Here is a 27,214-nt window from a genome sequence, read left to right on the forward strand (position 1 = left end):
TGACAATCAAAATAGTATTCTGTCCTGCTTTAGCACTAGGTGTCTACATATACTTGTTTCACCTTTCCAGAGTTCAAGTAGAAAAATCGGTAAGATAGTTACCTATGGAATAAATCACTATTGAAAAATGGTTTAGCAACTACCAAGCCGATAAACAGCCAAATAAAATTATTCGCTAGATAGTTATTTGACCTTTTATCCTGGCATTGAAAAATCGGCCCTTAAAGTACTTAACTAATTTATTTATGAGATTTTTAATATATAAATAATAAAATATACTTAATACTTATTTATGATTATTATGTATTTCAACTTAATTGACTTGATTTGAAAAGCGTCTACTTAATTGATAATAAAATATAAAATAAAATTATCTAGTTACTTTACAACCATTTATGGGGAAGACAAAACATAAGATATCTCAGAATTTTTTATCGGTAGGTACCTAGTAGGTAGTTATCAGAGTTAAGAACGAGTAGGTAATTAAAACTTTTTGTTTAAATTAATTGAACTGACTACAGTATTATTATACATAGGTAAATAGAGTAGTCACCCCAAAAAACTGGAAAAAAATCACACTGCATATTTTTTTAACAAATAAGTACCTACCTAAACTAAATTCATTTAAGTTATACAGGGTGACTTCACTCTATAATAATTTACCTGGGTGTCGTATCCATACCATGTTACCTACACTAAGGTCCAACCAAATGTAGGTAACTAAGTATAATCTTAAGTAAGGCATCGCAAAAACTAAGAAGAAATTAAATAAAAGAAGGTAGGTAAGTAGCTAAGTAGGTACTTAACTATTAATATCCAAATAGTACAAAAACATACATTATTATTAAAATGACGTGTCTTACCTAGTACATTTTAATTGTTAAGGTGTACCTCCCTAGAGCCATAATAGATTAATTAAAGTTTTTGGCAAAATACACTGTAGCTACCTAAGTAGCAATGGTGACATGTCATACTATTTATAAACGGAAGTAACTTTACTACAGAGATGGTTTAGGATTAATTCGTTCGTTGACTAAGGTTAGGCAAAGAAGGTTGGGAATGTAGTAGTCGCCCAACCGATTTCAAATAGTTCTTTCTACTTCTAACACTTAGAAAAATACATTCATTTATTTATCTACCAACAAGAACTACATATAAAGGTTTTATATTTATATAAGGTAAGGTGCAGGTGGGTTATTCCGAAAGGTTTTTGGGTGAGTGGGATACATGTTCGTGGGTGGATTTCAACAAGTCCTAAAAAATCTTCATTTCCGTGGACTTTTTTATCTTAAGGTTTTTTATATTAGAAAAACGCTTTTATTAAAGTTTTTGTTAATGTTAGTGTTCTTACTAAATGGGTAGCAGATAAGTTAAAAACTTAACGAGATACGGATGATTAAAAATTTCGTGCCACGGCGATGAAGCATGCGTTCACGGCAATGAAACAAGCGTCCACGGCAATGAAACAAAGGCCCACGGCAATGAAACAAAATTTCCACGGCAATGAAAGAACTGTATACAATGGAAATGAAAGAATCAATCCACTGCAATTTTTAAAAAAGACTGTGAGGGAAACGCAAACTTAGACAGGCATGTATGGCAGAAATATTTCATAGATATTGGAACGAAAGAAAGAACGACAGTATGTATAAAAAAATAAGAATATAGTATGGAATTCTCTAAGTAGCATTGTGGGGTCCGTATTGCGACGTATAAAACAAAATGTTTCATTTCACACTAATAACGTTCACAACATATAATAAACCTTACCTATTTTTTTATTTATTTATACTTTATTGCACAATTTACAATCGTAATAATGTAAAATTAGGTGGACTTAATGCTAAAAGCATTTTCTGCCAGTCAACCTGCAGGAGGTACAAGGATCAAAAAGTACGGGAGTGCAAAAAAAAAAAAAAGATCAAAACATAATTATGATTGTGGAGTTCCTAAAATAAAATAATACCTAAACCCTAAAACTAAGTAAATAAATATATAGGTATATGACCCTGTGCTGAATTACACAACACCAGGCAAAACACCTAGCACCAAAATATAAACATAGGTGCGGTTAGGTGCACATGTTGGTCAGCTAAGCGTCTCTCTACATAGCGCCAATAATAATAACGCAGTCAAAACCTTGCACCAAAACCTAAACATAGAGCGTCTCCCCATGTAGCCCCGCTTCGCTTTTGCTGAACATGTGCACTTAACCGCTCCTCCTCGCTTTTCACGTCATCGCACCAATCTTTAGGTTGTGGTGCTAGAGGTTTTGATGGTGTTGTGTAATTTAACACACATTATGTGATATGATAGAATATTTTATGAACTTTATGCTAAATCATAGTATATTTTAATGGGTATAATAATATGAAATGTACATTTTGTAATCATCAGCCTATAATCATCCAATGCTGGACATAGGCCTCTCCCAAGGAGCGCCACAACACTCGGTCCTCGGTCTTCCGAATCCAGCCACTACCGGCTGGATTCGGAAGTTGGTAACCTTAGTCCTCTGACGTATAACTTCTTTTCTGATACTATCCATTAGAGAAACCCCAAGTATAGCTCTCTCCATAGCACGCTGAGTGACTTTAAATCGGTGGACCAGTCCCACCATCAGTGTCCAGGTCTCTGCACCGGGTTCCTCTCATCTCGCCTAATCTTTATTATCCTAAACTCATTTCGCATAACTCGTAAGGTCTAAACTTTTTTGGTAGAATCATCACTTTGCCAAGACTTATGTGGCATAAGACTCGTTTCGTCTAAAACTCTTTTGGCACAAACTTGAAACATATAAGTCTCGTTTGCTCAAATTGTTCGTATTGGTATAATCTTGTTTCTCCTAATATTATCTTAATAAATACTATATTCAGTATGTTTTAAATGTACAAATTGTGGTATTTTTCTCCTACATCCCGAAAATCACGATATTGAATGATCAAAATATCGAAAGTAAATGACCATTATAATTATTACAATCGCCATTAAACCCCATGGGATCGAAACCTAAAGGTAGGTGCGGCGACGAGCAAAGCGAGGAGGAGCGTGTTAGGTGCACATGTTCGTCGAAGCAAAGCGGAGCGCAGCGAAGAGAAGCGGAGCGTTACCCACATAGCGGAAAATTAAATACCTAATGCAAGGCACCAGTTTGCGCTATATAGGGAGACGCTTCGTCAAAGTTAAAGCCAAATGAATATTAGTAGTTTTTATAAGCTATGCCATAGTATTGTTAGGCTATTTGAGATTTGACCATACCATTATTAGGCTAAATAAGATTATGCGAAATAACTTTTTACTAAACGAGATTTATGCCATACAATTTTCGGCGAAACGAGACTTTGACCAAACGTTACTATGCAATACGAGATTAGGCAAATAAATCTTAGGCCAAAAAAGGTAGAACCCTCTGCACCATATGTCATAACTGGCAGGGCGCAATGGTTGAAGACTGTTGGATGCGCCTTTCAGCCTCCTTGTCGAAGTTGCTTCTGCCTAGCCGAATAGTCTGCCTCAGGTAGTCATATTATTGCACAACTTCGATAGTTGTCTCACGAACGATCACCGGCTCCGGTTTTATGTGAACATTCTACATGACTTTTGTCTTTCCCAAGTTCATACGGAGGCCTGCACGTTGCAAGCAGCATTAAGGCCACTTAGCATCCAGATGAGTTCCTGCAGAGATGTATGTTCTATTATATTCTATTCTACTATCCGTGGGAGGTGTAAGTACCTGCACCTGGCTCTCTCGAATGGGACCTTTGTGCAATGTGCATATCCCCAAGGTCTAAGCTGCTGCCTTTCTAAGCTTGGACCATTTCCCACCACGCTGGTCCACAGCGAGTTGGTGGGTTCACATATTATCTAGATGTGCTAAATCTATAGGTAGATATGCAGGGTTCTTCACAATGTTTTCCTTCACCGTAAGAGCGATGGTATACATTGTATTTAAATTCAAAGGAACACATTGGTACATGTCAGCGCCGGAATTCGCACCCGCATTATTGGAGTGGGAAGCGGGCGCTTACCCGACTGAGCTACCACCGGTCTTATTTATACATAAAGTTCATTATAATTATGTTGTGATTGTTATTATTAATGTAATATTATATATTTCGTTTTTATACATCGCGATACGCACCCGTTTTAACGCACTGCAAAAAGAGGTAATTTGACTAGTTCTGTAGGTAATGTCAGTGATCGGTATTACCTGTATTACAGGTAAAAGATATGTTACTTTGCCTAATCATATATACCACGGCGATGAAAACATAAGTCACGGAAATGAATAACCTGGCCACGGAAATGAATAACATAACCACGGCAATGAATACAAATTATTTTACAAGACATGGCAATGAAATTTTTTTCATTGCCGTGGTTTTTTTTTCATTGCCATAGCAAATATTGGCCACGGAAGCCACGGAAATGAAAGCATGGCGATGAAAATCAAGGCATTAAATATAAATAACTAAAAATGTATTAACTATTCGAAGAAATAAACACTTTATAAGGTAAATATTTTCAAAAAGCTTTCTTTTGAATGCTTACTCTAGAAGACAAACTAAATTTTATAGAAGTTATATCTATCCACGGCAATGAAAGAAAAAATGTCCAGTCCCCAAAATTTTTACTGATTTTCACTATAGCGCAAAAACGCGCGCACCGATGTACCTCCTTCCACGTCGAGCAGTTAGGCGACACTTGTAAGAAACGATTAGCGCACTGAGGGGGGCACCCAAGTTCATAGGTAAAACAATAGCCTTGATCATGTTTAGGACACGGCGATGAACAGAAGTTCTGGGACACATGAATTTTCACTTACCGTTCGTTATATTCTTTATATATTTCAATAAATGTATTCCGTGACAATACTTTAACTATTAATGTATCAAATGAAACTAAGTTTAACTATCAATACTCAATATTTTTTCATCAATGAAGAATAATACAAAACGTGGTAACGTGGGGACAGACACGGCAATGAAAGATTTGGGGGTTTAATATTTTTTTTTAAAATATCCATTAATCCTATTAATAAAATATTTAGTGCTACACATAGATAACTATTTCACTTAACCGGAAAAAAATATTAGAAAATTATAACTTGGTTTTTTAGTACCGATTTCATTGATGCCACGCAATTTTTGGCCGCGGGAAATTCACCCTCGTATTTTGACAATTTATGAAGACTGGTTGGGTCGTTTTGATTCATGTAAGGACGCTTTGTATACTTGAATATACTACCTACCTAAAACTCTGTTTAACAGACTTTTCTAAATACCCACGGAATTCGTAAATATTTTAGTTTCAAAAGCTGATATTTTTTTCTTTGCACGAGGGTAATTCCGAATGAATGCGGGTTATTCCGAAAAACATTTAAAATAAGTTTTAGGTAATTTAATCTGAAGGACCATATATTATGTATTTTTCGATCAGCCATAACCTCGCAAAAACTTATTTACAAATATTGCCTACAACTGCCCGAAGTACTTGTACACATTTATATGATATTTATAATTCGGAATTACCCGATCCACAGAATTTCATAGTAAAATGGTCCAACATTCGGAATTACACTAGTTCGCTCATTCCGGAAAATACAAAAAAATTTAAGCTAGGGTTTTTAAACTCCGAACGTAGTGAACAAAATCGACAATCTTTGGATATAAAAACAATCAGTTAAATAACTTAACTGATTTCTTAATTACCAATGTGGTAATTCCGAAAATTCAAAAATTCGGAAATCTGCACTTTTTTACAAATTTTACGTTTTTACACGCACGCTCGGTCCTAGCGCCCTGAGTCAACCCAAGCGAGGTAGAAGATTAAGTTGCCATCAAGGTGAATGGTTCCACGGTTCAAAGTATGGCTGCGTTTGGAAGAAATCGGCAAAAATCGGAATTACCCGAAATTCGGCATTACCCACCTGCACCTTATGCATTTAATGTCCATAAGTACACTATAGAGGTTGTCATAAAAATGTATAACCGCATATTTAACTGTAAATTATACCTAATCATGACATGACAACCTAGTTACATGACGGTTTGAGTTTTAAGTACAACAACGTCAAAAACCCTGTAGTTTACACTAAAATCTTTTTTTTTGTTTTTTGTTTTGCTTCCACTACTTTTAAGTAATAAATATAATAAGAGTGAGACAAAACCCTGACTTCCATCCGTATTTTAACACCACTTATTAACCATCAGTTCTTCCAATTAGCCACCTACCCTACCTATACGTCCTCACCTACACAACTTTCCTAATCACGACCATTCTACCTTGTCTATGTCTCCCGTAAGTTCGCCAAAGTCACCATTGAATAATGTGAACCCCTTTACCCTTGCTTCGTTGGTGGTGGTTGGGAAACGTGACGTAAAGAAGGTCACATTATTCAATACTTTTGCAGTGCTATTCTGTAACATTATCGTCAAAAAAACGTGGAAGGAATCGATGCTATGCAATGCAATACATTTCGCAATTAGTCAAACTGAACAATTTTGTCAACGATCGCTCGAAAATAAAGATTTATGAAACTTTCAAAAAATACCAACCATTAGACAATTTTGTATGAATAATTTTTTACGGAATCACCAATTTATCAATTTCAGCACTTGGTAAAAAAAAACAGGAATATCTCTTTGAACGTAAAGTTTTTTGCTACTTCTACCTACTAATTCCATCGACTTTCAAGGGGCAAAAATTACCTAATATATAAATAAATGCAAAAACCAACAAACGTTTCAAAGTTAAAGTTACAGAACAGCACATCTGTTAGCCGCCGCCTCAGTACTCAGTGCCTGCGGTAGCGCAGCGGGCGCCGGATGGTCCTCCGCTGTCACAAGCCACGGCGAGGCTGCGGGGGCGACCTCCCGACATCAACATTGTTGTTGTTTTGGTTGCGAAGTATCAGCATCCGCATGATGTCTTCAGGGAGATCGTCGTCGCTGTCGTTGAACCTGAAATTGCAGATATTGTTTTGTTATTTTGACTGATAGGTCTGTTGTTGTAACAGGATAATAAAGAGTTAAAAGCTGTTTTCAGGAGAGGGAGAGGGTTTGTAGTTGCCAACTACAAAATCTAAGTAAAGCATCTGTCACACTGAATTAGTACACAATCAGCAAGCTAACATTAGTAGGTCAGTTATATCTTTGGACTTTCCATTCAGGCACTATCAGCTAAATAATATCGCCTGACATCGCTGAAAAAATAACCATTACCACCTTCGCTATTCATATATCTAGTAGGTAGATATGTACGTTATCCTTGAAGTTTGCCATCCAGGCTACCGGCTAACTATCCAAGATCATCTGAAATCCACACGCTGCAGCGATTGCAAAAGATCCATCACCAAACCATATCACCTCCACCAATTCGTCCTTACACACCTATACTCACTTGTATCGGAACTCAGCGCCGCGAAGCACGCACACGAGGTTGGTCAGCGACTTGACGTAGTTGGTGGCCAGGGTCAGCGTCTCCAATTTGGACAAGTTCCGGCGCTCCAGCCGCACGTGAGGCAGCACCCGCCGGAGACCCTGGAGGAGGGGAGAGGGAGTTTAGGTGTGTTCTGTTTTCAAATTGATGTATATGGGCGAGGAAAATCGAGCAGATGGGCAAGGGATATTTTACTGTAGCACAGAATAAGAACTAGTGACTGTAGCAAGACTGCTTTTGCTCACCCCGCGTGCACGTTTATTAAACTATAAATAATAAGCCCGGTGCACCCAGGGCAGCAGGTGGGTCACTCTTTATGACGAAAAACGAAGTTTCGGAGCGCTGCTGCGCGAGCCACGACTCTATCTTGTTGTTATCGATTGCACGACTGCTCTAGCTCGTTCGTTTATCGTCAGTATAGGGTAGCCCTCCAGTGACTGACAACGCTAAGATCAATTCATACCTATAAATCCTGATGCATGGTAGCTTGGTAACATTTCCATAACTTAAGCAGTAGACAGATTCTACAGCTGCTACAATATGCTATTTTATTTTATTTTACTATATTAGGAAAACTTAACTAATTTATTTTGTAGATAACAATGTCAGGGTAGCTTATGTTTCACAAGTTTCCACCTCTAGGTAGATTAGTTAGGTAGTATAGAGAGAGTTAACTAAAGCTATAATTAGACTTAATCTAAAAAATACACATAACTTTATAACAAATAGAGGGAGTTAAATTATAAAACAAAAAACAAAGACTTACAAAGAAATCAAACTAAATTAAACTAACTAAGTTTATGAGAACCAAAGTAGTCAGAAACCAGCTCATTGGAAATAGATGCTATGCTATTGATAAAAATGTCTAAGTATTTCCTTTGCAACCTCCAAAAACACTACTCACATCGAAAGCCCTATTCAGCGAGTGCATCCTTTGCCGCTCCCTCTCATTGCTCTCCAGCCGGCGCAGGTTGCGCTCCCTGGAGGACACGCCCCCGCGGCGCCGCCGGCCGCCGGGGGCCGCGGGGGGCGCGGGGGACGCGGCGGCACGGCGCAGGCGGCGGGACGAGCGCTTGCCTCCAGTTGGCTGCTCGTCGCCGCTAGCGCTGTCGGAGAAGTCTGAGGAAGAGGTGGTGCATGTTTAGGAAGTAGGTTGGTAGGTTGGTAAGATAACTAAGTCCAGCGTGGTGGACTAGGCGTAAACCTTTCCTTCATTAAAAGGAGACCCATGCCCCAGCAGCAGTGGGTTTGCAAGTGGATAAATGGCTAAGAAGACACGAGGTTCGTTCGACTGAAGTAAATTGGCATGTCGAAATCGAGTAGGTATCACGTTCACGTTTTCGGTTTTGTTTACCTACCTCATGTGAACCGAATGTAGGTAGGTGTAAAATAAATGAGTCCTGAAAATACATGTCGCATACTTGTACATTCTACACAAAAAAAAACATTTAACAGCCTATAATAATTACTTTGGTAAGTATACTTAAAAGATACCAAGCTTATTTATGTAATGCTTTAATTGGCTGATAAGGCAAAATTTCACATTTAGTACTTAGGACTTGTACTACATACCTAATACATATAATTATCTGCACCTCAGTTTAACGTGCAACAACGATAGCGCGTAGTGCCTACGATAAGCTATCCGCACCGGGTGAATTGGTTTTACAGACGGTGACGATGACGTCTGTCGCTGAAAAGCGTGGGCCAAGCGTGGGCCCTATGTAGTTCCGTCACTAGACTGTAAATTACACTATTCGCAGATGGTAGCTACGTAAGTACCCTGAAAAGCGGTAAGTATTACTTGGGTACAATCGTTATTCGCTAAGTACCTTAAATTGGGATATTATTCCTTATTGTTCCTTAAATTGGGATATTAAGAGGGGCAACAAGTTCTGAATAAGATTGATATTGCACCTCAAAATCATATCTAGAGGTACCGGGTATTATCCAGTATGATAAGATAACTTATTTCTATCCATGCTACGCTCGAGAAGAAAGCAGTGCCGTTAATATTCTGAGCTTGTAAACAATTTACCTCGAGACAGACCGTCTACACCGACGTGACAATGTATTGATCAACGCGCGTTGACCCAGTGATTACTAAATGCACTTTCGCGATTACTACACCTCATTCCTAATCTTAAACACGATCACACGATTTAAGGACGTAACATCTTCGATGCTGCACGTTTGTCGTGTAACACGGCGACTGTCGCCAAGTCATAGCTTATTTTATGCATTCATTATTAACATTCGAGCGGATTTTGTAAGGTACTGTATCTTCTTCTTCTAGAGCCGTCTCCTGCGTATAGCCATGTTTGGCAATCATCCTGCTGTTTTCCGTCTTGGAGGCCGCCGCACGGAACAATTATCCAGTGCTCAGCTGGACCTGCCGGTGTAGATTTTGCAGCCATGATGTCATTGGCCGCCCAGGCCTCCTCCTGCCTTGTATTAAGGTACGGTATGCGGCAAAGTGACCTGACCCCTACCAGAAAAACTTGTCTCTCTGAGATGGGTCAGGGCCCTTGGTCAATCGGTTAGAGCTAGAGCTGATACATTTGTGGTGTTTTGTTAAAAACGAAAGAGTCAAACGTTAAGGCAATTAAGTTACGTGAGTAAATCAGAAGATATCATGAATACTTTGCGGTACCTACCTATTTTCATACTTCAAAATAGTGAATGCTTTAATTTTAGAATAGCGAAGGCCCTAATTATATACTTAGTAACTTATTTATCACTCTCTGAGAGATCGTGGATAGTGTGCTGCTGTATGATCCGATATACTTAGGTAGGTTAATTTATTTATTAAATATGGCTTCAACTGAAAATAAATGATGTAAGTACTTGCTTAGGTAGGTATATTACACATTTTAGCTCTACGTAAAGGTTCGACAAATCAATTTCCACAGTCAACAGTTTTGTCGTCAAGTCTCTAATGTAATGCTAGGGATTGATTCGCTGTGCTTCAATCGATTTATTTAATAGTAATTTTATGATTCCGTGAAAGTATAGTAAGTAGTGCCCTTATGTAAGAGTATTGTACTTAATTATATCAACTAAAGTATAAACTGCCGATTAAAATCTAACGTAAAAATTCTTAAAATACACAGAATGCTAGTGCAATATCATAGATATAAAACAGCTGAACTTTAGCTGAAACATCATCTTATCATTCTTCAGCCTTTTGTAAGCCAATTCTTCCTGTCTTGTGCCTATTTTATTTCATTGTAAAATGCCGCAAATATAAGTCAGTTCCAAGAAGTCTTGTAAAAGACAAAAGATGCTAAAACACCAACCTGCAATTTCTTCCTTGATGGCAACATTGCCCATTCTCATATAATTGTCAAGTTCGCGCATCGCCTGCAACTGCACTGCATTCAGCTCCTCGGCATCTCGCACTATAGCGTCTCTCTCCATAGCTTCCCGCTCCATAGCTTCCCGCTCCATAGCTTCCCGTTCCATAGCTTCCTGATCCACATTTTCCTGCTTTATGGCATCTCCTTCTGTGGCTTCAACCTCCACCGCATCGTACTCCACGGTGTTAACCTCCGTGTCTTGTTCCTCGTCATCATAAGACAGTTGAAGACTGCCGGGGGATTCGTCGGTGAAAGACAGCTCTGACCCGAACTCGCTTGCGCCCAGGCTGGCTGGCTCCCAGGACCCGTTGTCTGCAGTCCAGGACACCTCCTCATTCGCCCAGTAAGGCATATCTGAAAGAGGAAGGGTATGTTTAGAATAGTTAGAACATCGACTTCGTGTGCCTCGGTTAAATTTGCAGTTCATGAATAATAGGTTGTTTATGAGTAGATATTTATACTCTTAGTGAACACAGTCATGTAGTGAATAAAATTAAGATAGGTACTCAAAAATATTCAAAACGCAGGAAATCCGGGCGTCTCTACATTTCTCATAACGAGTACCCAACCCTAAAAGCTATACTATTTTAGAGCTATTTTGATTCAAGGTACCTATTGTATTTAACAGCTTTCCAGAGAGTTTTAATTGAATTAAGTCGCAACCTACCTCCCAATGCGAAGAAGGAAAAAAATATACATTTATTTTATGTTCATTTCCCGCTACGAAATTGCTACGAACGAACTTTTCTTCCTGTTGCTACGCCGCTACGCCGTAGCCGTAGCGGTAAATAGAAATACTTGCAAGAAAACACTTCAAAACAGTTTTCAATAGTTTCAGTTTTATCCTTGCCACTGCCACTGTACCGGTGCCACCTCAACCTTAACTTAAGAACAGTACAAGTAACCTGTTGTTTGGAAAATATAGACCATACAGCAGCTGCGTTAACTTTACTCCCTACTTATATTTAAGTGTAAATCGTCCTTTATGAGGTGAACCTCGGAGATTTCGAGGTTGCAATTGAATTATTATGATTCGGTTTCGTGTTGTTTCTGTATGCATTCATTAATTATTAACTAATAGCCTCAATTACCTAGTATCGAACAGTAGATAGATATTTACTTGCATTACGCTAAACAATTTCATAACATAACTTACTTGAATGCGTTATGTAAACATACTTGATCTTATCGAGTTACATTTTAATTAGTACATGGATTATTGTAGTTTCTCCACTTTGGTCAGGTATGCTAATAAAGTGGGTATTCCGAAATAAATATCCAAAAAAGTAATATGTATACTTATATACACATCACTTTCTTGGATATTTATTATAATAATTTATAATAATATATACAGTTATTGGAAGCTACATATATAAGCAAACTATTATCATGTTACATACATTACATATCATGCTTCTTCTTAGCGGGTCGGTGACAAACACTACTACCATAGACTAATACACTAATATTAGTCTATGCTACTACTTTCGTTTTTCTTTAAAATATTAAATAACCAAGTGGATTCTCCTACACTGCTTGAGAATATCACATTCAGAGTCCCCCGTGCACACACAAGATTTAAAGATACTTTTCATGCAAGTTTGTGTAACACAAATTATGCCAAAAATTCATTTTTCAGGCGTTGTGCAAGATTAATGGATAGGGAATTTGCCGACGTTGACATATTTCACAATTCGTTAAACTCTTTTAAAAATCTAGTCTTAAAATCATTTAAATATTAATCGCAACATAGACTGCTCACTTTTTTAACTTAATTTAAAATTGTTTATATTTTCTTTTAATTGTTTATTTAATTATCTTAATTTCACTTAATTTGTTTGCATGTTTACACTAATTTTAATTTATATCATTTATTTTATTAATCTGTCATTTATATTGATTTATTTTTATATTAATTAATGGTACTATAGGTCATTAAGCACCAAAAATATGTAATAATGTACGCAAAAGACTTTTTGTTACCTTTTTGTAAATAAATAAAAATTAATAAATACTTACATAAACGCTTAGCGTTCGTAGTAGTTAGTGCTAAATTCGATTGACCAGTCAATCGCTGGCTACCCAGGGTCACTAGTTACACTACATTAATAATGAATGCGCATTCCAATTTTGACATACAGGGCGCATACTCTGCCCTGTCATCCATATCCTTTACCACCACTAGCCACCTGTCTAAGGTCCAGGAGTGCTTACCTGTTCGAAGTCATTATTACTATTTTTTGGTGGTTATAAAGACACAGGAGCCTCGTCTCAGTAGATACTGACCCTCTGCTTGTGTTCCAGCTACATGTTCGCCACGTGGTGGAGTCAAGTGGAGTGTCGATCGTGATCGTGACTGGGGGCCGATTACTGACACATGACGTGCACGATCGTGCGCGTGCGCTTGCATGGTGTCAACGTTTTGTGCAACAGTTTAGTCTTAGGGTGCTTACATAGAGAGACTGGGTTCCCTGTATCTACCTGTGTACCAGTAACCTGCTGTTTATCTTTCTGCGAGTGCACTAGAGCATTTCCCGGTTTTAAATCTCTCAGACCTAATCAAGTTACTGGTACGGGTAGATACAGGGAACCCGATTCTTTATGTAAGCACCCTTATGCAGGTAACCGCTTGAAAAATAAGTAAGGGGTCTCGCTAAACGTAACTTTGCATAGGACTGTTGCCAATCTGTGAGAAACGTTTCAACAGCAAATTTTGTATTGAAAAATGAAAGTAACGTGAGCCCTCATATGTATTCCCAAGTACTTAGCATGCATATACGTAAAAATGCCTTTTTTGCATCTCTTAGCTGCCTAGATTTGATAAAAATTGCGAGAAACACGATTACTTATTATTATTTTTAATAATATTTCTTTTTGGTGTAACTTCGAAGGTGTTCTACTGCTCTGACATTTAATTGACATTTGCTCCTATAATGTCAGTGGCGCGTACGCATACGTTTAAAGTGTGAGTAATAAATATATACACAAATACATATACCTATGTAAACACTATAGGTTCTTAATTTACATTATAGTGTAAACAAATTGAGGCACAATAAAAAAATACTTACCTAGTTACTACTTTTAAAGTCACCATTGCTGAAGTGAAATAGTGAGACCGTGAAAATAAATTTTATTGTACCTACATGTGCAAAGCAGGTTTTTTTTATAATCAGGTTGTTTTATATGTACCTATTGTAAGTACTGATTGTACTTAAATCCTGAAGAATGAATTGGTCAGGATTCGAAGCAGCATCACAAGAAGCGAGCGCGGTACCTGACTGAGCTACCTCCGATCTAACACACATACCTACTTAGTTAGTACGAAAAAAATACATTAAGAGATTGGACTAATCTAACACTTAACTCCTCGCTGCCATTTCGCTCATACCAGTTTAACTAGACGGAAACAAATCATAATGATCTTTAAGCACTACAGAATTAGGGCTTTGAAAGGCGTGGCAGCGAATTGGCGGTCGACCTTCGCTGGCCACTTTTCATTCACTCTACTTTGGCTCCTGCAGGCTCTTTGGAGCCACTAAAAACGTCTCTAAGTTTATAGTGATAGTGTCAAAGTGACTGTCATGCAGGGGACAGGTTGCATTGAACGATCGACTGTTACTTTCACCAGTGTATTACTCCACTTCGCTTATCAGAAGCTGATTGTAGCATTTGTAAGTTTGTACCAGTACAGGGGGGCTACTCTTGATTTATGAAATACGTAGTTTCGGAAAGCTGTCTGGCCATCCGTGATTTTAATTCAACGAGATAGAGACGTTATTAGGTACAGAAACGGGCTTGGAAACTTCGTAAGTATTTTGTCCATCATAAGTTCATAAGTCCCCATTGTTTGAGTAGGTTTTAAATTGTCATTGGTTTTGAACTTCGACTGCCTACCTATAGTAACGATGTTATATTTTTATTTATGGAGTTATCTCTGTTAGCATAAAATATAAAAAAAAAGCTTAAACAGCGTCGATAATACATGTAGAGTCCGCTTCAAGTTACACGTAACAATATGCACTATTAAAATCGCTAATCGGGCCCAGCAGTATTTTATCATCAGATCGCGCACACGTTTGATTCAAATAAAATTACGCCTGTACGTGTATCAATGTAGTTTTAATTTGTGTAAACGCAAGCTGTTTTCAGTCATAACACTTGGTTAAATATTGTTAAGAAGCGTTCATACCGTACAATCTAAACGTAATGGATTAAAATGACGTATTCTGTTATAAAAGAAACAATGGACTTATTTTGTTTGGTTATTATGAAATTTTGCGTCAAGGATTTTTTGGAAATTAGAGTTTTGTTATACTTAGCTCTATCTCTCTACTGTTACTATAATTATTGTAGCTAGAATATAAAATTTAAAATTGGATTCATTTGATGCTTCGGAGGTCGCAGCTACCTTATTATATACCTATATAACCACTAACTAATGCATTGTACGCAGGAAGAGCTCATGTCCTACCTACCAGCGGCAGCGGTGCAGTAACAGTGGCCCAGTTCTGGGCATGTAGGTATTATTTAGCGACTTTGTTGGTTTGTCGTCGACACGATAAGAAGAAGAACTAATGCATTAGTACCGAAGTAGATAATTGCAGTTATTTAATTGATTATTCTTTGAAATATTTGTAGTACTCTCCGTATATTAGTACTCCGTAGTACCCATATATTTACCTACGCTATGTAAGAAATTAAACAACTGTTAGATACTTATCAACACTGTACCTAAGTAACAGTGAATATTTTAAATACTCATTGCAGTTAAATAATACTTAGTGCCTGTCTAATAAAAAATGAAACTTAAAAGTGAATTTGCTTGCTATTGGGAGGTCGAGAAACTGAATCAAAAGTGAAGGTACCACTTTCGCTGCTGACCACATCGCGTCGGCCCGCGACCACTTTACGGCGGGTCTCACACTGCCACGCAACACGCCGCGTGTTGCGTGTATACGTGTCCGAACGTTTGCTTGTAATAATCACAGTTTGTAACGAAAACACGCAGAGTCCAACACACATATAACAGAAAACGCATCTACGTAAGTTCACGCGTTCATACAATAAACGCAACACGCAGCGTGATGCCTCTGCTCTTTTATGTTTAGTTTATAGCCAGTAGATATTATTATATGTAAGTATATATGAGTAAAGTTATGGAACAGAGAGTGTACAACATATATTCTACTCGCGGGAGCTGATAATCAATAATTTATCACATTTGGCAAGCCACGAGGAAACTACGGTTTAAATTTCACTTCGGACCTACGCTTTCCAGAATCCACCCTGGGTGGTTGAATATAATTCTAGCGTAACACAGTAATAACCACCTTTCTCTACTTTATTATATATCTATTTTATTTATATCTAAGTATGTTATTTTATTTTTTAAATCCATCGGAATAGTACACTCGCGAGCGATGATTATGACCGTGAAATACACGTTATTGCTAATCGCTTCATGAAAAAACTATGCCAATAATGCGATAACTGAATGTAAATATTATATAATACATAAATTAGTAAAGTACATGCCCACTACAGCTACGATACGTATGTATTCGACCTTTACCTACATTTAGGTATAAGACTAGACTAATACTACTAGAAAAATACTAAGTAGGTCTTAGAAATGTAATTGTATGCGCCAGGGTAGCTCGCCGCCCAGAAGTCTTTTGTCACGTCTTGGCGTTCGTGTCTTGCGCCCCGTGCTAGGTCTTCTGGAGGGCTACTATTCCCTTGCTCTACTAAGTTTCGGAAAACTGACATTACAACGAGAAGTGGCTCACTAAAGCACTCCGAAATTTCTTAGGTAGTCAAGGTGGCCGTCCTGGTTCAAGGATCTTCTGTTGTCTGTCTCCAATGATCCTCTATATTTATTATAGTAAACAGCTGGGAAAGGGGGCAATGGATTCCCAAATGCTTATGTTTTATGGAAAACGTATGCAATCTTACAAGAACCAAGGTTTAAAGTGCATGGTCATAGGTCCTAGACTGGAGATAAATAAAAACCTGGTTAAAATTCGCTATTTAGGTATGTATGTACCAATCAATAGGTACATAGTTAGATATCAATTAGGTAGAGAGTCCTTAATATTTATCGATAAATTACCAAAATAAAGTATTTATGATGCAGATATTGATAATAATAGCAATTAATGGTAATAAAAAATAGATAAATTAGGTAAACGTAAAAAGTAATATTCGTAGAACATAAACTAACTAAATACTTATCTGGGAAAATGTAATATCAGAAAATTAAGTACACTATATTTGAATATAAACAATCGCATCAGCTCAGTCAGATATACTTACCTGAAAGTTTCATGAAGTAAATGTGCATATTTGCATAAGTACATTGATCAGTACATTTTATCATTTACCACCGTAATGTCTACTTATTATTATCTTACTATTTTCGATATTACAGCATGCACATTTCATTCATAGCGTGAATTAAATGGAATTATAAAATTGATAAGTTAGACGGCAGGAAATATTTATAAATATGTAAGTACCTATGTAGGCATAAAATATTAGTCGATTATCTAAATATCGATATCTACCCATTAATCCCTTTATTTTTTTATGGTTAAACCTACGTTTACATAAATAAGTCAAATCAGCAAATATTTGTAGGTAACGCTGAAAGAAGTAATGCTTCAAAGATAAACCGAACTAATATAGCAAAGAAGAGTATAGTTAGTTCCTCTTGCATCAGCCAACGAAAACATGCCCAGGTACAGGGGGTTACTCTATCTATACTGACGAAAAACGAACAAACGAAAGCTGCCGTGCAGTCAGGACAATAACTACAACGAGATAGAGACGTGGCTCGCGCAGCAGCCCTCCGAAACTTAGTTTTTCGTTATATAGAGTGACCCCCCCGATCCAGGGCATCCAGACAAAGACTCTTCATACGAACTTTCACTGACTGTCCTCAGAACAAAGAAAAATAGTTTAACTCACCATTAGTAGACAGCGCCATCACCACAGAAAGATCACTTTTTAATTCATCACGATTACACTTTTTTTGCACTTTCTTTGTTTCCGCGCGCGATACAGCCGCTCGCATGGAGCGCTCGGTGGAGAATGACGAATGGCGCTCGGCCCTCGAGGTACGTACAGGGGCTGAGATAATTCTAGGAATCCTACAATGCACTACCCCTGCCTCAACCCCTAGGTCCCAGGGCTCATGGCGGCGGGGTGGCTCAAGGACAACGTTGCCATAGTGACCAGAGAGCAAAGGTGGGCGATTGGTAAAGGGTGAACGATTTTTAGTAAATGAAGGGCTTCATTTATTATTTTTAGGAAGATACATTTATTTGTTCAATAGCCAATTAATGATCATTTTCAGAACTAGGTATATATTTTTTGATAGGCTGTTAAATTTTACAAAGTTCTTAGAGCCAGCAGTTCTTGTAAGACTGAATGAAGTGCCTGAATAACGTGTATAGTGGACACTATAGGATATTGGGACCGCCTATCTACCATCAACCCCAGGGAAGAGATAAATATTCCAGCAATAAATAGGTAAGTACTATCGGGAATCCAAGGATGGCTTATGTTACTTAACACTTAGAACCACTTGGCGCCTGACCGCAAGTTCATTACAAACTCACACGCTCGCACAATTGCACTCAGTAATTTGATTGAAATCAGGCCAGCGTGAATCTCTACCATGGTATCCATCTCTGGCTCTCCTTCCAAGAACTACCTAATTATAGGCTAGAATACACACTTCATAATCATATTAAGTACTTATAGTATGGTAATGTGCTCGTTCTGCGTCAGTAGTTTTCCGAGAAAAGCATTTAATATACAGACGTAGCCTGTCGACTTCCATTATTGATAATGGGGTAGGTAAGTACTTATACATCTCCTATCCTCGGTTCCCTTCTATCTCACCATAGAATTAACATGTCTTCACCTTTTTTATAACCATTTAAGCTCCATTAAGCTCACCCAAACGCATGCAATTATTAATCAGCTGTATTCCATAAAAAGATTAGATAGGTTATAGATAATTGTCACAAAAGTGAATACATAAATAAAAACTTTTATTGAGTTATTTGCACAAAATAATTACTTATATGTATAGGAAAAAACAAAATAAGTATAAATATATTTATTACAAATTTTGAATTTGACCAAGTTTTTCAAGGATCAGGTTGGTGATATTTTCAGACTATATTCAGAATTTCGGACACCTAAACACTCTTTCGGGCCGTTTAAATGCCATCCTCTACAGGATGGTATTCGCTATTACAGGAAATATAAGCTGATTAGCCTGTCTGGATATGGAAATTTCCACAGGAGAGCGACGGTAAACGGTAGCTGGAATTAAATAAGGGCCGACAGGAAGGTGAACCGGTGGAACGGAAAAATCTAGATGTTTTGAAATTCATTTGTGATTTCCCCCCATCGTGGGGGGTAGGGAGAACATGCACGCATCGGGTTGGAGGGTAAATATAGCCTCCAGCGCAGGGCTCCAATAGAGGCGTTGCCCGGGCCGAGTAATACTCCCTATATCGATTTTACACTTTAAAATATTGCGATGCAATTTCATAGGTCATCTCTGCGCTTCCTCTTTATTAATATTGAATGATTTGTTTCCTCTTTTATGGAAATGGGATAATTTCTTCAATTTGTTACATCTTACCAATTTTTTTTATTTTCACCCACTCATGACTGATCGTGTCGGATATTATAAGACCTCTGCCTCTCATTCAAGAAGTCGTGGGTTTAAATCCTGTCTTTATCATCATCAGCCATTGGATGCTGCTTTCAATGATGCTGATTTGCAGTTAACCATTAGATAACTGTCAGTAGTAAAAGTTTGTATCGTGGTCAATGTTAAAAACTAAAATAATGGACGTCTGTGTGATAACGTCAAGGAAGACCTAGACCCTACTTCTCATTTGTACACTAATTGGTAAAAATTTGAAAGTTTAAACAAATCACACCATTATAATTAGGTGCAACAGTTGGTTAGATCAATTAAAGCAGTCTCTTCCAGGCAACCTTTGTGTCTATTCTTATTATAGTGGTTCTACTGACTACCATTTCCCAGCAATGGATGTGTCGTGGTATGCTCATCATTTCTTACATTACCTATTATTACCAATGTAGGCATCTTATAGTTAGGTCTTAAATAGAAATTCATCCATGTCGTATCAGCAATACCTAGAACATGGCCCTGGCTAGGAACAGGAGCATGTTTGGAATTACAACTAGGTCAACTGTGGGTCAAGGCATATGTTTCCCGGCTAGGTTTCAGTATTTCAGCAATTTATCACTGGATATTTTACATAATTATTATCATTCCGTATTTCAGATTTTGGAATAGTTATAATACATGCTACTGCATGGTATGGTACGTTGTTACCAGTGTTACATATCCTTATATCTACAGTTTTAAACTTCAACTCTTGTTTGATTGTTCTATACCGCGGTGGCGACGGCGGCGGCAGTGTTGATGTTGAGTGTAAGCAACAAGTTAATCCATTGAAATAGTACCAAAGTGGGCCTCCTTCGCCAGTTTTCTTTTCACGAGCCAAAAAAAGTGTTTATTCGTTTGTACCCGTTATTTCTGTCTGAGCTCGATTTGAATCATGTTATTGTCCAGCCCTTCAAAAGTAAATTATAGCTATTTTGATTTGGGGCTAATATTATGAAGTTGAAGTACCTACATTCTGTTGAGCGCCTTAAATATAATTCAATGCAATAATTTATTGCCAATATAAATAACTTTTATGTGTTTTACTAAAAATATTAAACAATGTTTTACTGAAGGCAGTTTTGACATAGGGGATATGCACAACGGTTCTATTCAAGACAGCCAGGTGCAGGTACTTACACACCCACAGAGAATAGAATAGAATTTAGTGAATTTACTGAAAATGTGAACGTGAAAAATTCTATCTATCTAGGTATCTATGACATGACTGAAGTTAATTATAAAACAAATACTTAGCTAGAATTTGAATTACCTGTTCCATTAAGAAACTTGGGTATCAATCTCTCAATACTCTCTATTTATGTTCAACTAGCTGTGCCCGCGAGCTTCGCTTCGCCTTAAAAAGATTTCCCCGTGGGAATTCCGGGATAAAAAGTAGCCTATGTTCTTTCCCAGGGTCTATACCATATGTATACCAAATTTCATTCAAATCCGTTCAGTAGTTTTGGCGTGAAAGAGTAACAGACAGACAGACAGACAGACAGACAGACAGACACAGTTACTTTCGCATTTATAATATTAGTTAGGATATACGAGTACATTATTATATGTATTACCTATGTGCTTTGTGCATACCTAGGTACTTAACTATCATCATCATCATCAGGTCCTGGGATCCCTAATCAGGGACATAGGGCTCGAAGTGTAGATTTCCACTCTGACCGGTCCTGTGCCATGCCTTCGACTTCGTGCCAGCTCATGCCGAGGGCGGCTGCCTCCTGCACGACAGTGCGACGCCACGTGGTTTTTGGCCGTCCCCTCTTTCGCTTGCCAGATGCAGCCCACTTTGTCAGGGCGATTTTGGGTGGATGGTCTTCGGATCTCCTTAACTATAATAATATATATATGTATCAAAATAACAGGATTTACAGGTAGGTATAAGTATTTAGGCATATTATCAAAGCAATATTACCTATCAGTTGTTTATATTTTTTATTTGATCATGATCGTGACACCGAAATTTTCAATTGTAACATAACATTGTTGAAGAGATATAATGTGAAATAGACCGGTAGCTCTTGGGTAGTTCTTTAGGATTAGGATTCCTATTTTTTTTTATTGACTGACTAGATTTATAGCCCGGAGGCATCGGGAAGGATTAAGTTAATTCACTAATAACGTGGCACGATACCCATGAGAGATGTAGAGAATCAATTATTTTTCTAATAACATTTAAGGGATAGGTACGTTTTATTTAAATTAAATACTTAATCACACCTTAATCACGACAATGCTTAAGTACTTGCCAATACTTACCTACATAGGTAGGTACTATACTTTATGTTAAGATTAGTGTTTTGTGTGATAGGTACTTACTTATCAACTTATCATAATTAATAACGATTACCGGGGTACTTGACGGTTTCACTTGTTTAATGTAGATAGGAAAGTATTAATTTAAAAACCAAATCAAAGTATACATCGGACTGAGTGTAAGAATGCCTATTTTTATTTTGTTTTCCTACATTTAAATACTAATTTAAAAACTAAACATGATGTTTTTGATAGTAGCTGGTGTATTTTTTTCTGTGAATTTTATGTTTCTACTGGGGTCGTTATATTTTACGATATATCATAAGGACAAAAACAAGGTAAACGTCTTAAATATAACTAAATATTTACTTTATTTTATCCTCGATCCTTCTACCATCACAATCTTCAGTTACCAACTATTATCATTCTAATATCGCCAACATTATCAATCGTAAACTGCTGGAAATAGGTAAGCCTCTTACAAGGATCCCTCTGAGAGAACTCTATTAAATGAATTCGTGATGTGATATTGGCATTTTTTTTTGATTGTGCAATTGAAAGTTGTTCCTTCGTCTAAAAGTTCACATTAAGGGATAACTCACCCCTGGAAAATATTTAAAAACATGGGCGGTGGCCGGGGCGGCGACCCAGCAGGCCAATGCCACTTTCAAAATTGTTTTTACCACACAGTTTATTTAAACGTAACAACAATATCTTGCTCCTTTTTTCACTTCATGCCCACCCCACAACTTCTATTCATTTTCCCAATCAACGTTTTATCTGCACATCTTTCTTCACAATATCACTGATCACCCTATTCATTGGGTTTTTCACCGACTCCCAACTGTGAAGATTTACCACAATTTTATCTAAATTGACTGGTCTAGACTATAAAGTCTAGCCTTGCTAATTTTTACATAAAATGTAGCTAAGGAAACATAAACATAAATGCTTATAGTTAAATATTACAGGTAGCATTTATTAATCACAGACCCCCTATCGCGAACTTGTTTTGTGGCAACGATTTTCGTATCCAAATTGTATTGAATTTGACACTAATTACTTTTCACTTCGCGATAACCCCACTGGTACAAAGTTGTGAATGTCTTTCACAATGTCTAGTACAAGTGCCATAATTATCCAGTTTTTTATTTCTGTTGTACCTTAAAGAATAACCAACGCTATTAAAACTTCCAGCCCAACTCCCTCCGTCCATCTATCGCCGACTCCGTCGCGTCAGGGCAGACCAACCCTCGCCCCAGCGGGCTGCCGCAGGTCATGATCTACCGCTCCATCCTGAGGCTCAGCCAGGGGAGCTCACAGTACCAGAAGAAGAGCAGTTGGAGACGCATCTTCGGACGGTCGAGCCAGCAGACTGTGCAAGTGCAGTCGTGAGGTGAGTGTGCTTTCCAGTTAGATCTTAGACAAGTAAGTGGTTTACTTGTCTAAGAGTTGGATTGGATACTAACCTGGCTTACAAATAAAGGAACATTTATTTTGCACACAATGACACAATACAAAACAAACAACAGGTTGCTGTCCAGAGCGTCATAAAGGCACCAGCTCAGCATCGGCCACAGCGCTGGTTTTCAGCTGGCCCTTATACGGTGAACTCAGTCATTATGTACTTTCGTTAAAGTCAGTCGGATTTCCTAAACTGTTGATAGTCCATTAAGTAAGATGATTTGCTAACGCTTAAGGATAATTATCATGTTTTTTGTTTATAATTCACTGGCTGCTGTTGCATGTTAGAATTTTCCTCTCTACTGTTGGATCAATTGATGTGTATGGAATGGACATAGCTCCAAATGGATGTTAAGATAGACAAAGAGTCGCTTGGGATCGCAAATATTTGTCTTTAATTGCGCGGCCGGGAATCGAACCCAGGTCGTTCAAACGTGACATCATCAAAATTATTCTGTAGATAACGTGGTGTGGTGTGACTACTTATTATAAAATCAGCCATAGTTACGCTATAATATAAATTTAAAATGGACTAAATAACAATGTTACGTTTGAATATAATTCATAAGTCCGAGGCATAAGCAAGAGGCTTCTCATAAATTCTCAGATTGAATTTGAATTTAGGTCCAATGATATTTAGATGTGCCTATCATTTATCTAAGTAAATACCAACGTAGTTAGATTGCCAAACATCAAAGTACTAAGAATTCTACAACATAATACCTACCTATCATCGGAAGGTATTGATAACATCGATAATGAACGTACCCAGTCGATGTGCAGACCTTGCGCTTGTTATGAACACCTGGGGGGTTACTCTACACTAGGGCATGCAATATCGGTAATGTTTTCAATTCCGGTATTAGAACTCAATACCGGGATCCCGGTATTAATACCGGTATTAGACTTCCTTATTATAAATGGCATATATTTTGTTTAAAGGTCGTATAGTGCAAAATACAACAAGAAAAACCGGCCAAGTGCGAGTCGGGCTCGCGCACAAAGGGTTCCGTAGCAGCAAATAGTTAAATCAACCTATCTCAAAAACTATAAGAGATACTTTGATCAAACCAAAAATCGTTGAAAGAGTTAATTAGCATGCATCACCTCTATTTTTTTTAGAATTTTATACCCCGTAGTTATAAAAATAGAGGGGGGGGGACATACTTTTTACGACTTTGAGAGCTGATATCTCAAAAACCGTTCACTTTAAGAAAAATGTTTTTTAGAAAACTTTATATCATTTTAAAAGACCTTTCCATTGATACCCCACACGGGTATGTACATCGAAAAAAAAAATTTCATCCCTCAGTTACATGTATGGGGGGCCCCACCCCCAATTCTTTTTTTTACTATTTAGTGTCATATTTTTGTAGCGGTTCATACAACACATATTCCCATCAAATTTCATCACTGTAGTACTTATAGTTTCCGAGTAAATCGGCTGTGACAGACGGACAGACGGACAGACGGACAGACGGACATGACGAAACTATAAGGGTTCCGTTTTTGCCATTTTGGCTACGGAACCCTAAAAAGTAATCAAATTCTGTATTATGTAATATTTTTACGAGAGTTGAGTATTAGAGTTTAAATTTTAGAATGTATGGACAACAAATAGGTTATCAAAGGCCAAAAACCGCATGTAACGGTTGAAAACTAGTGCACTTTCATCGTATATGTATACGAGCACAAGGCTAACTATATCTTAGTCGCTTGATTTATAGCCTAAAAAATGTCCGATTCCGGTATTACTTCAATACCGGTATTAACTTTCAATACCGGTTTTGATAAAATCGAGGATTTTGTCCGGGATCCCGGTATTACGCAATACCGGTATTGCGGTATTGCATGCCCTACTCTACACTGCCGAAAAACTAACGAACGAGAGCAGTCGTGCAATCGGCACGATTAATACAACAAGATGGAGTTGTGGCTCCCGCAGCTGCAGCCGCGCTCCAAGACTTAGTTTTTCATGATATAGAGTGATCCCCCCTGATACGAAACACTTTTGTTTACCTTGACTGTTTCTTGTGACTAAACAATGGCTTACGGCTGTCATACCTCTGTTTAGTATTCAATGTTTTATGTTATTATTAAAATAAAAATAGAGCTGTTAGATACGCCGATTTTAATTACTTACAACTAAGTACACAGCAATATTTTAAGGACAAATGAGTGGTGAGCATAGTTACATAGCTAGGTACCTGCCTTCCAAAGAAATTGGAGCTTCATAATAAAATTTTGATAGAATCTATAATAGTATAATCTATATCAAGAAGGTTTCAGGATTTTCTATCATCTCACAACTGCCTACAAATCTGGACGAATTCCTCTTCCAAGGAACGCCACTCGTAGGGCTTGTACACAAAACCTGCGACAGTAACGAAGCATTTTCCCTGTAAATCTTTCAAAACACTCGCAGATTTTTGCGATACGACGTCGCAACGCAGTTTTGTGTACAAGCCCTTACCTCGGCATTCGTGCTGCCTCTCTATGGGCTTGTACACAAAACTGCGTTGCGACGTCGCATCGCAAAAACCTGCGACAGCTATCAACCATCTTCCCTAAAAAACTGTCAAAACAGTCGCAGATTTTTGCGATGCTACGTCGCAATACGCATCGTAGTTTTGTGTACAAGCCGTTAGTATGTTCCAGTGACGTTCATGCTCTTCATTTAAGAGGAGAGTAGTTAGGTACTTAGATCTTGGTGTTTTTGTTTAGAACTTGAACCGTTATAGAATACACCATTACCTTACTTTATTGATGACTGACTGACTGCTGATGTCCATGTAATAAAGCTCTACACCAAGGGAAAAAGCCTCGAGAAGTCTACATTACACTCACCTTCATAAATATTTATAATGTTTCCTGTCTAAAAACAACGACATCAACCTATCAAATGTGCTATTTTAAGCGAAAATGGCCATGAGAACATGCAAACTAAATCAGCAATGCTAAAAAAACATTGCCCAGGAGCCTTAGCTTGGAGTATTTTTCTGAATGTAGTCAATTTAGTAATTTTGTCAATGGCCGGTCAGCAGCAATTGTGATTACCTTCGTACTCAAGTACAATGGAATTAGGTAATGCCATTACCGGGTGTGTGTGCCCATATCCAACTATACAGTTCACAGTCCACAGCGACCGACGAAATGCGTAAAGTAGACCTAAAAATGTTTAGATCTAAGTATAAGGAAGGATCCAGCTAAGTATATAGGATGCTGCTAAAGTGGAATGGAAAGCGGGAGTCACTGGAGGTCTTCCTCAACAAATTTTGTAGTTAACTACCACGATTAAAAACATTACCCTCCTCCTTCGGCAGTCGGGTAAAAACAAATTATCCTCGTATATTGGAAGTTAATTTTCTTCTGTTGCAGCGACAGATGTCTGGTGTTCCAAAAAGGTTATTGTGAGTGTAGCCGAAAGTAGGTCGCACACCTCATTATTTTGAAACGTATACCTACTTTCCACCGTTCGTATATCACGTTTTATTACTTACACATATACTTAACTACTTCTACATTGCGAAGACCTACCTATAATAATTCGGATTTTCATAGCTACCTATTATGTTACCTATATAGCTATCTACTTGCCTTTTTGGATATAAAATCCCTGGCGTAAATTTCATCAATTAAATGGTGTTATTATTATTATTTTAACTTAATGATCAATATATCAACGGATGTTAGTTGTAAGTTAAAGTTAATAGTGTTAATACTAATGCTACTGCTCTGTGCTAGGTACATACTTTCAGAGAGCTTCACATTAGACGTAGTGTCAGCAGTAGATAGCACAGCTTGATCAATTTAATAACTAAACTCCTATCTATTATTCACTGAGTCTAGCTAACTGAGAAACCTCTACGACTCGCATAGGTCTATGGCATTTGTATCGAACTCGATAAAAAAATGTCAGTCAGTCAGTTTAGATGTTGCTCTCGCGCAGTTC

General features: G+C 37.7%; 1 protein-coding gene across 1 annotated transcript; it reads right to left on the reverse strand.

Moving 5' to 3' along the window:
* Window positions 1-6,588: 6,588 nt before the first annotated feature.
* LOC105396452 lies at window positions 6,589-17,927 on the reverse strand. The gene is made up of 5 exons (XM_011568457.3): window positions 17,775-17,927; window positions 10,740-11,153; window positions 8,345-8,559; window positions 7,402-7,541; window positions 6,589-6,962 (listed from the first exon to the last, which is right to left on the reverse strand). The coding sequence occupies exons 1-5, from the start codon at window positions 17,878-17,880 to the stop codon at window positions 6,842-6,844; spliced, it is 996 nt and encodes a 331-aa protein (XP_011566759.3). The 5' UTR covers window positions 17,881-17,927; the 3' UTR covers window positions 6,589-6,841.
* Window positions 17,928-27,214: the final 9,287 nt, after the last annotated feature.

This window comes from Plutella xylostella, chromosome 17, assembly GCF_932276165.1.
Source record: "Plutella xylostella chromosome 17, ilPluXylo3.1, whole genome shotgun sequence".
Classification (NCBI taxonomy): domain Eukaryota; kingdom Metazoa; phylum Arthropoda; class Insecta; order Lepidoptera; family Plutellidae; genus Plutella; species Plutella xylostella.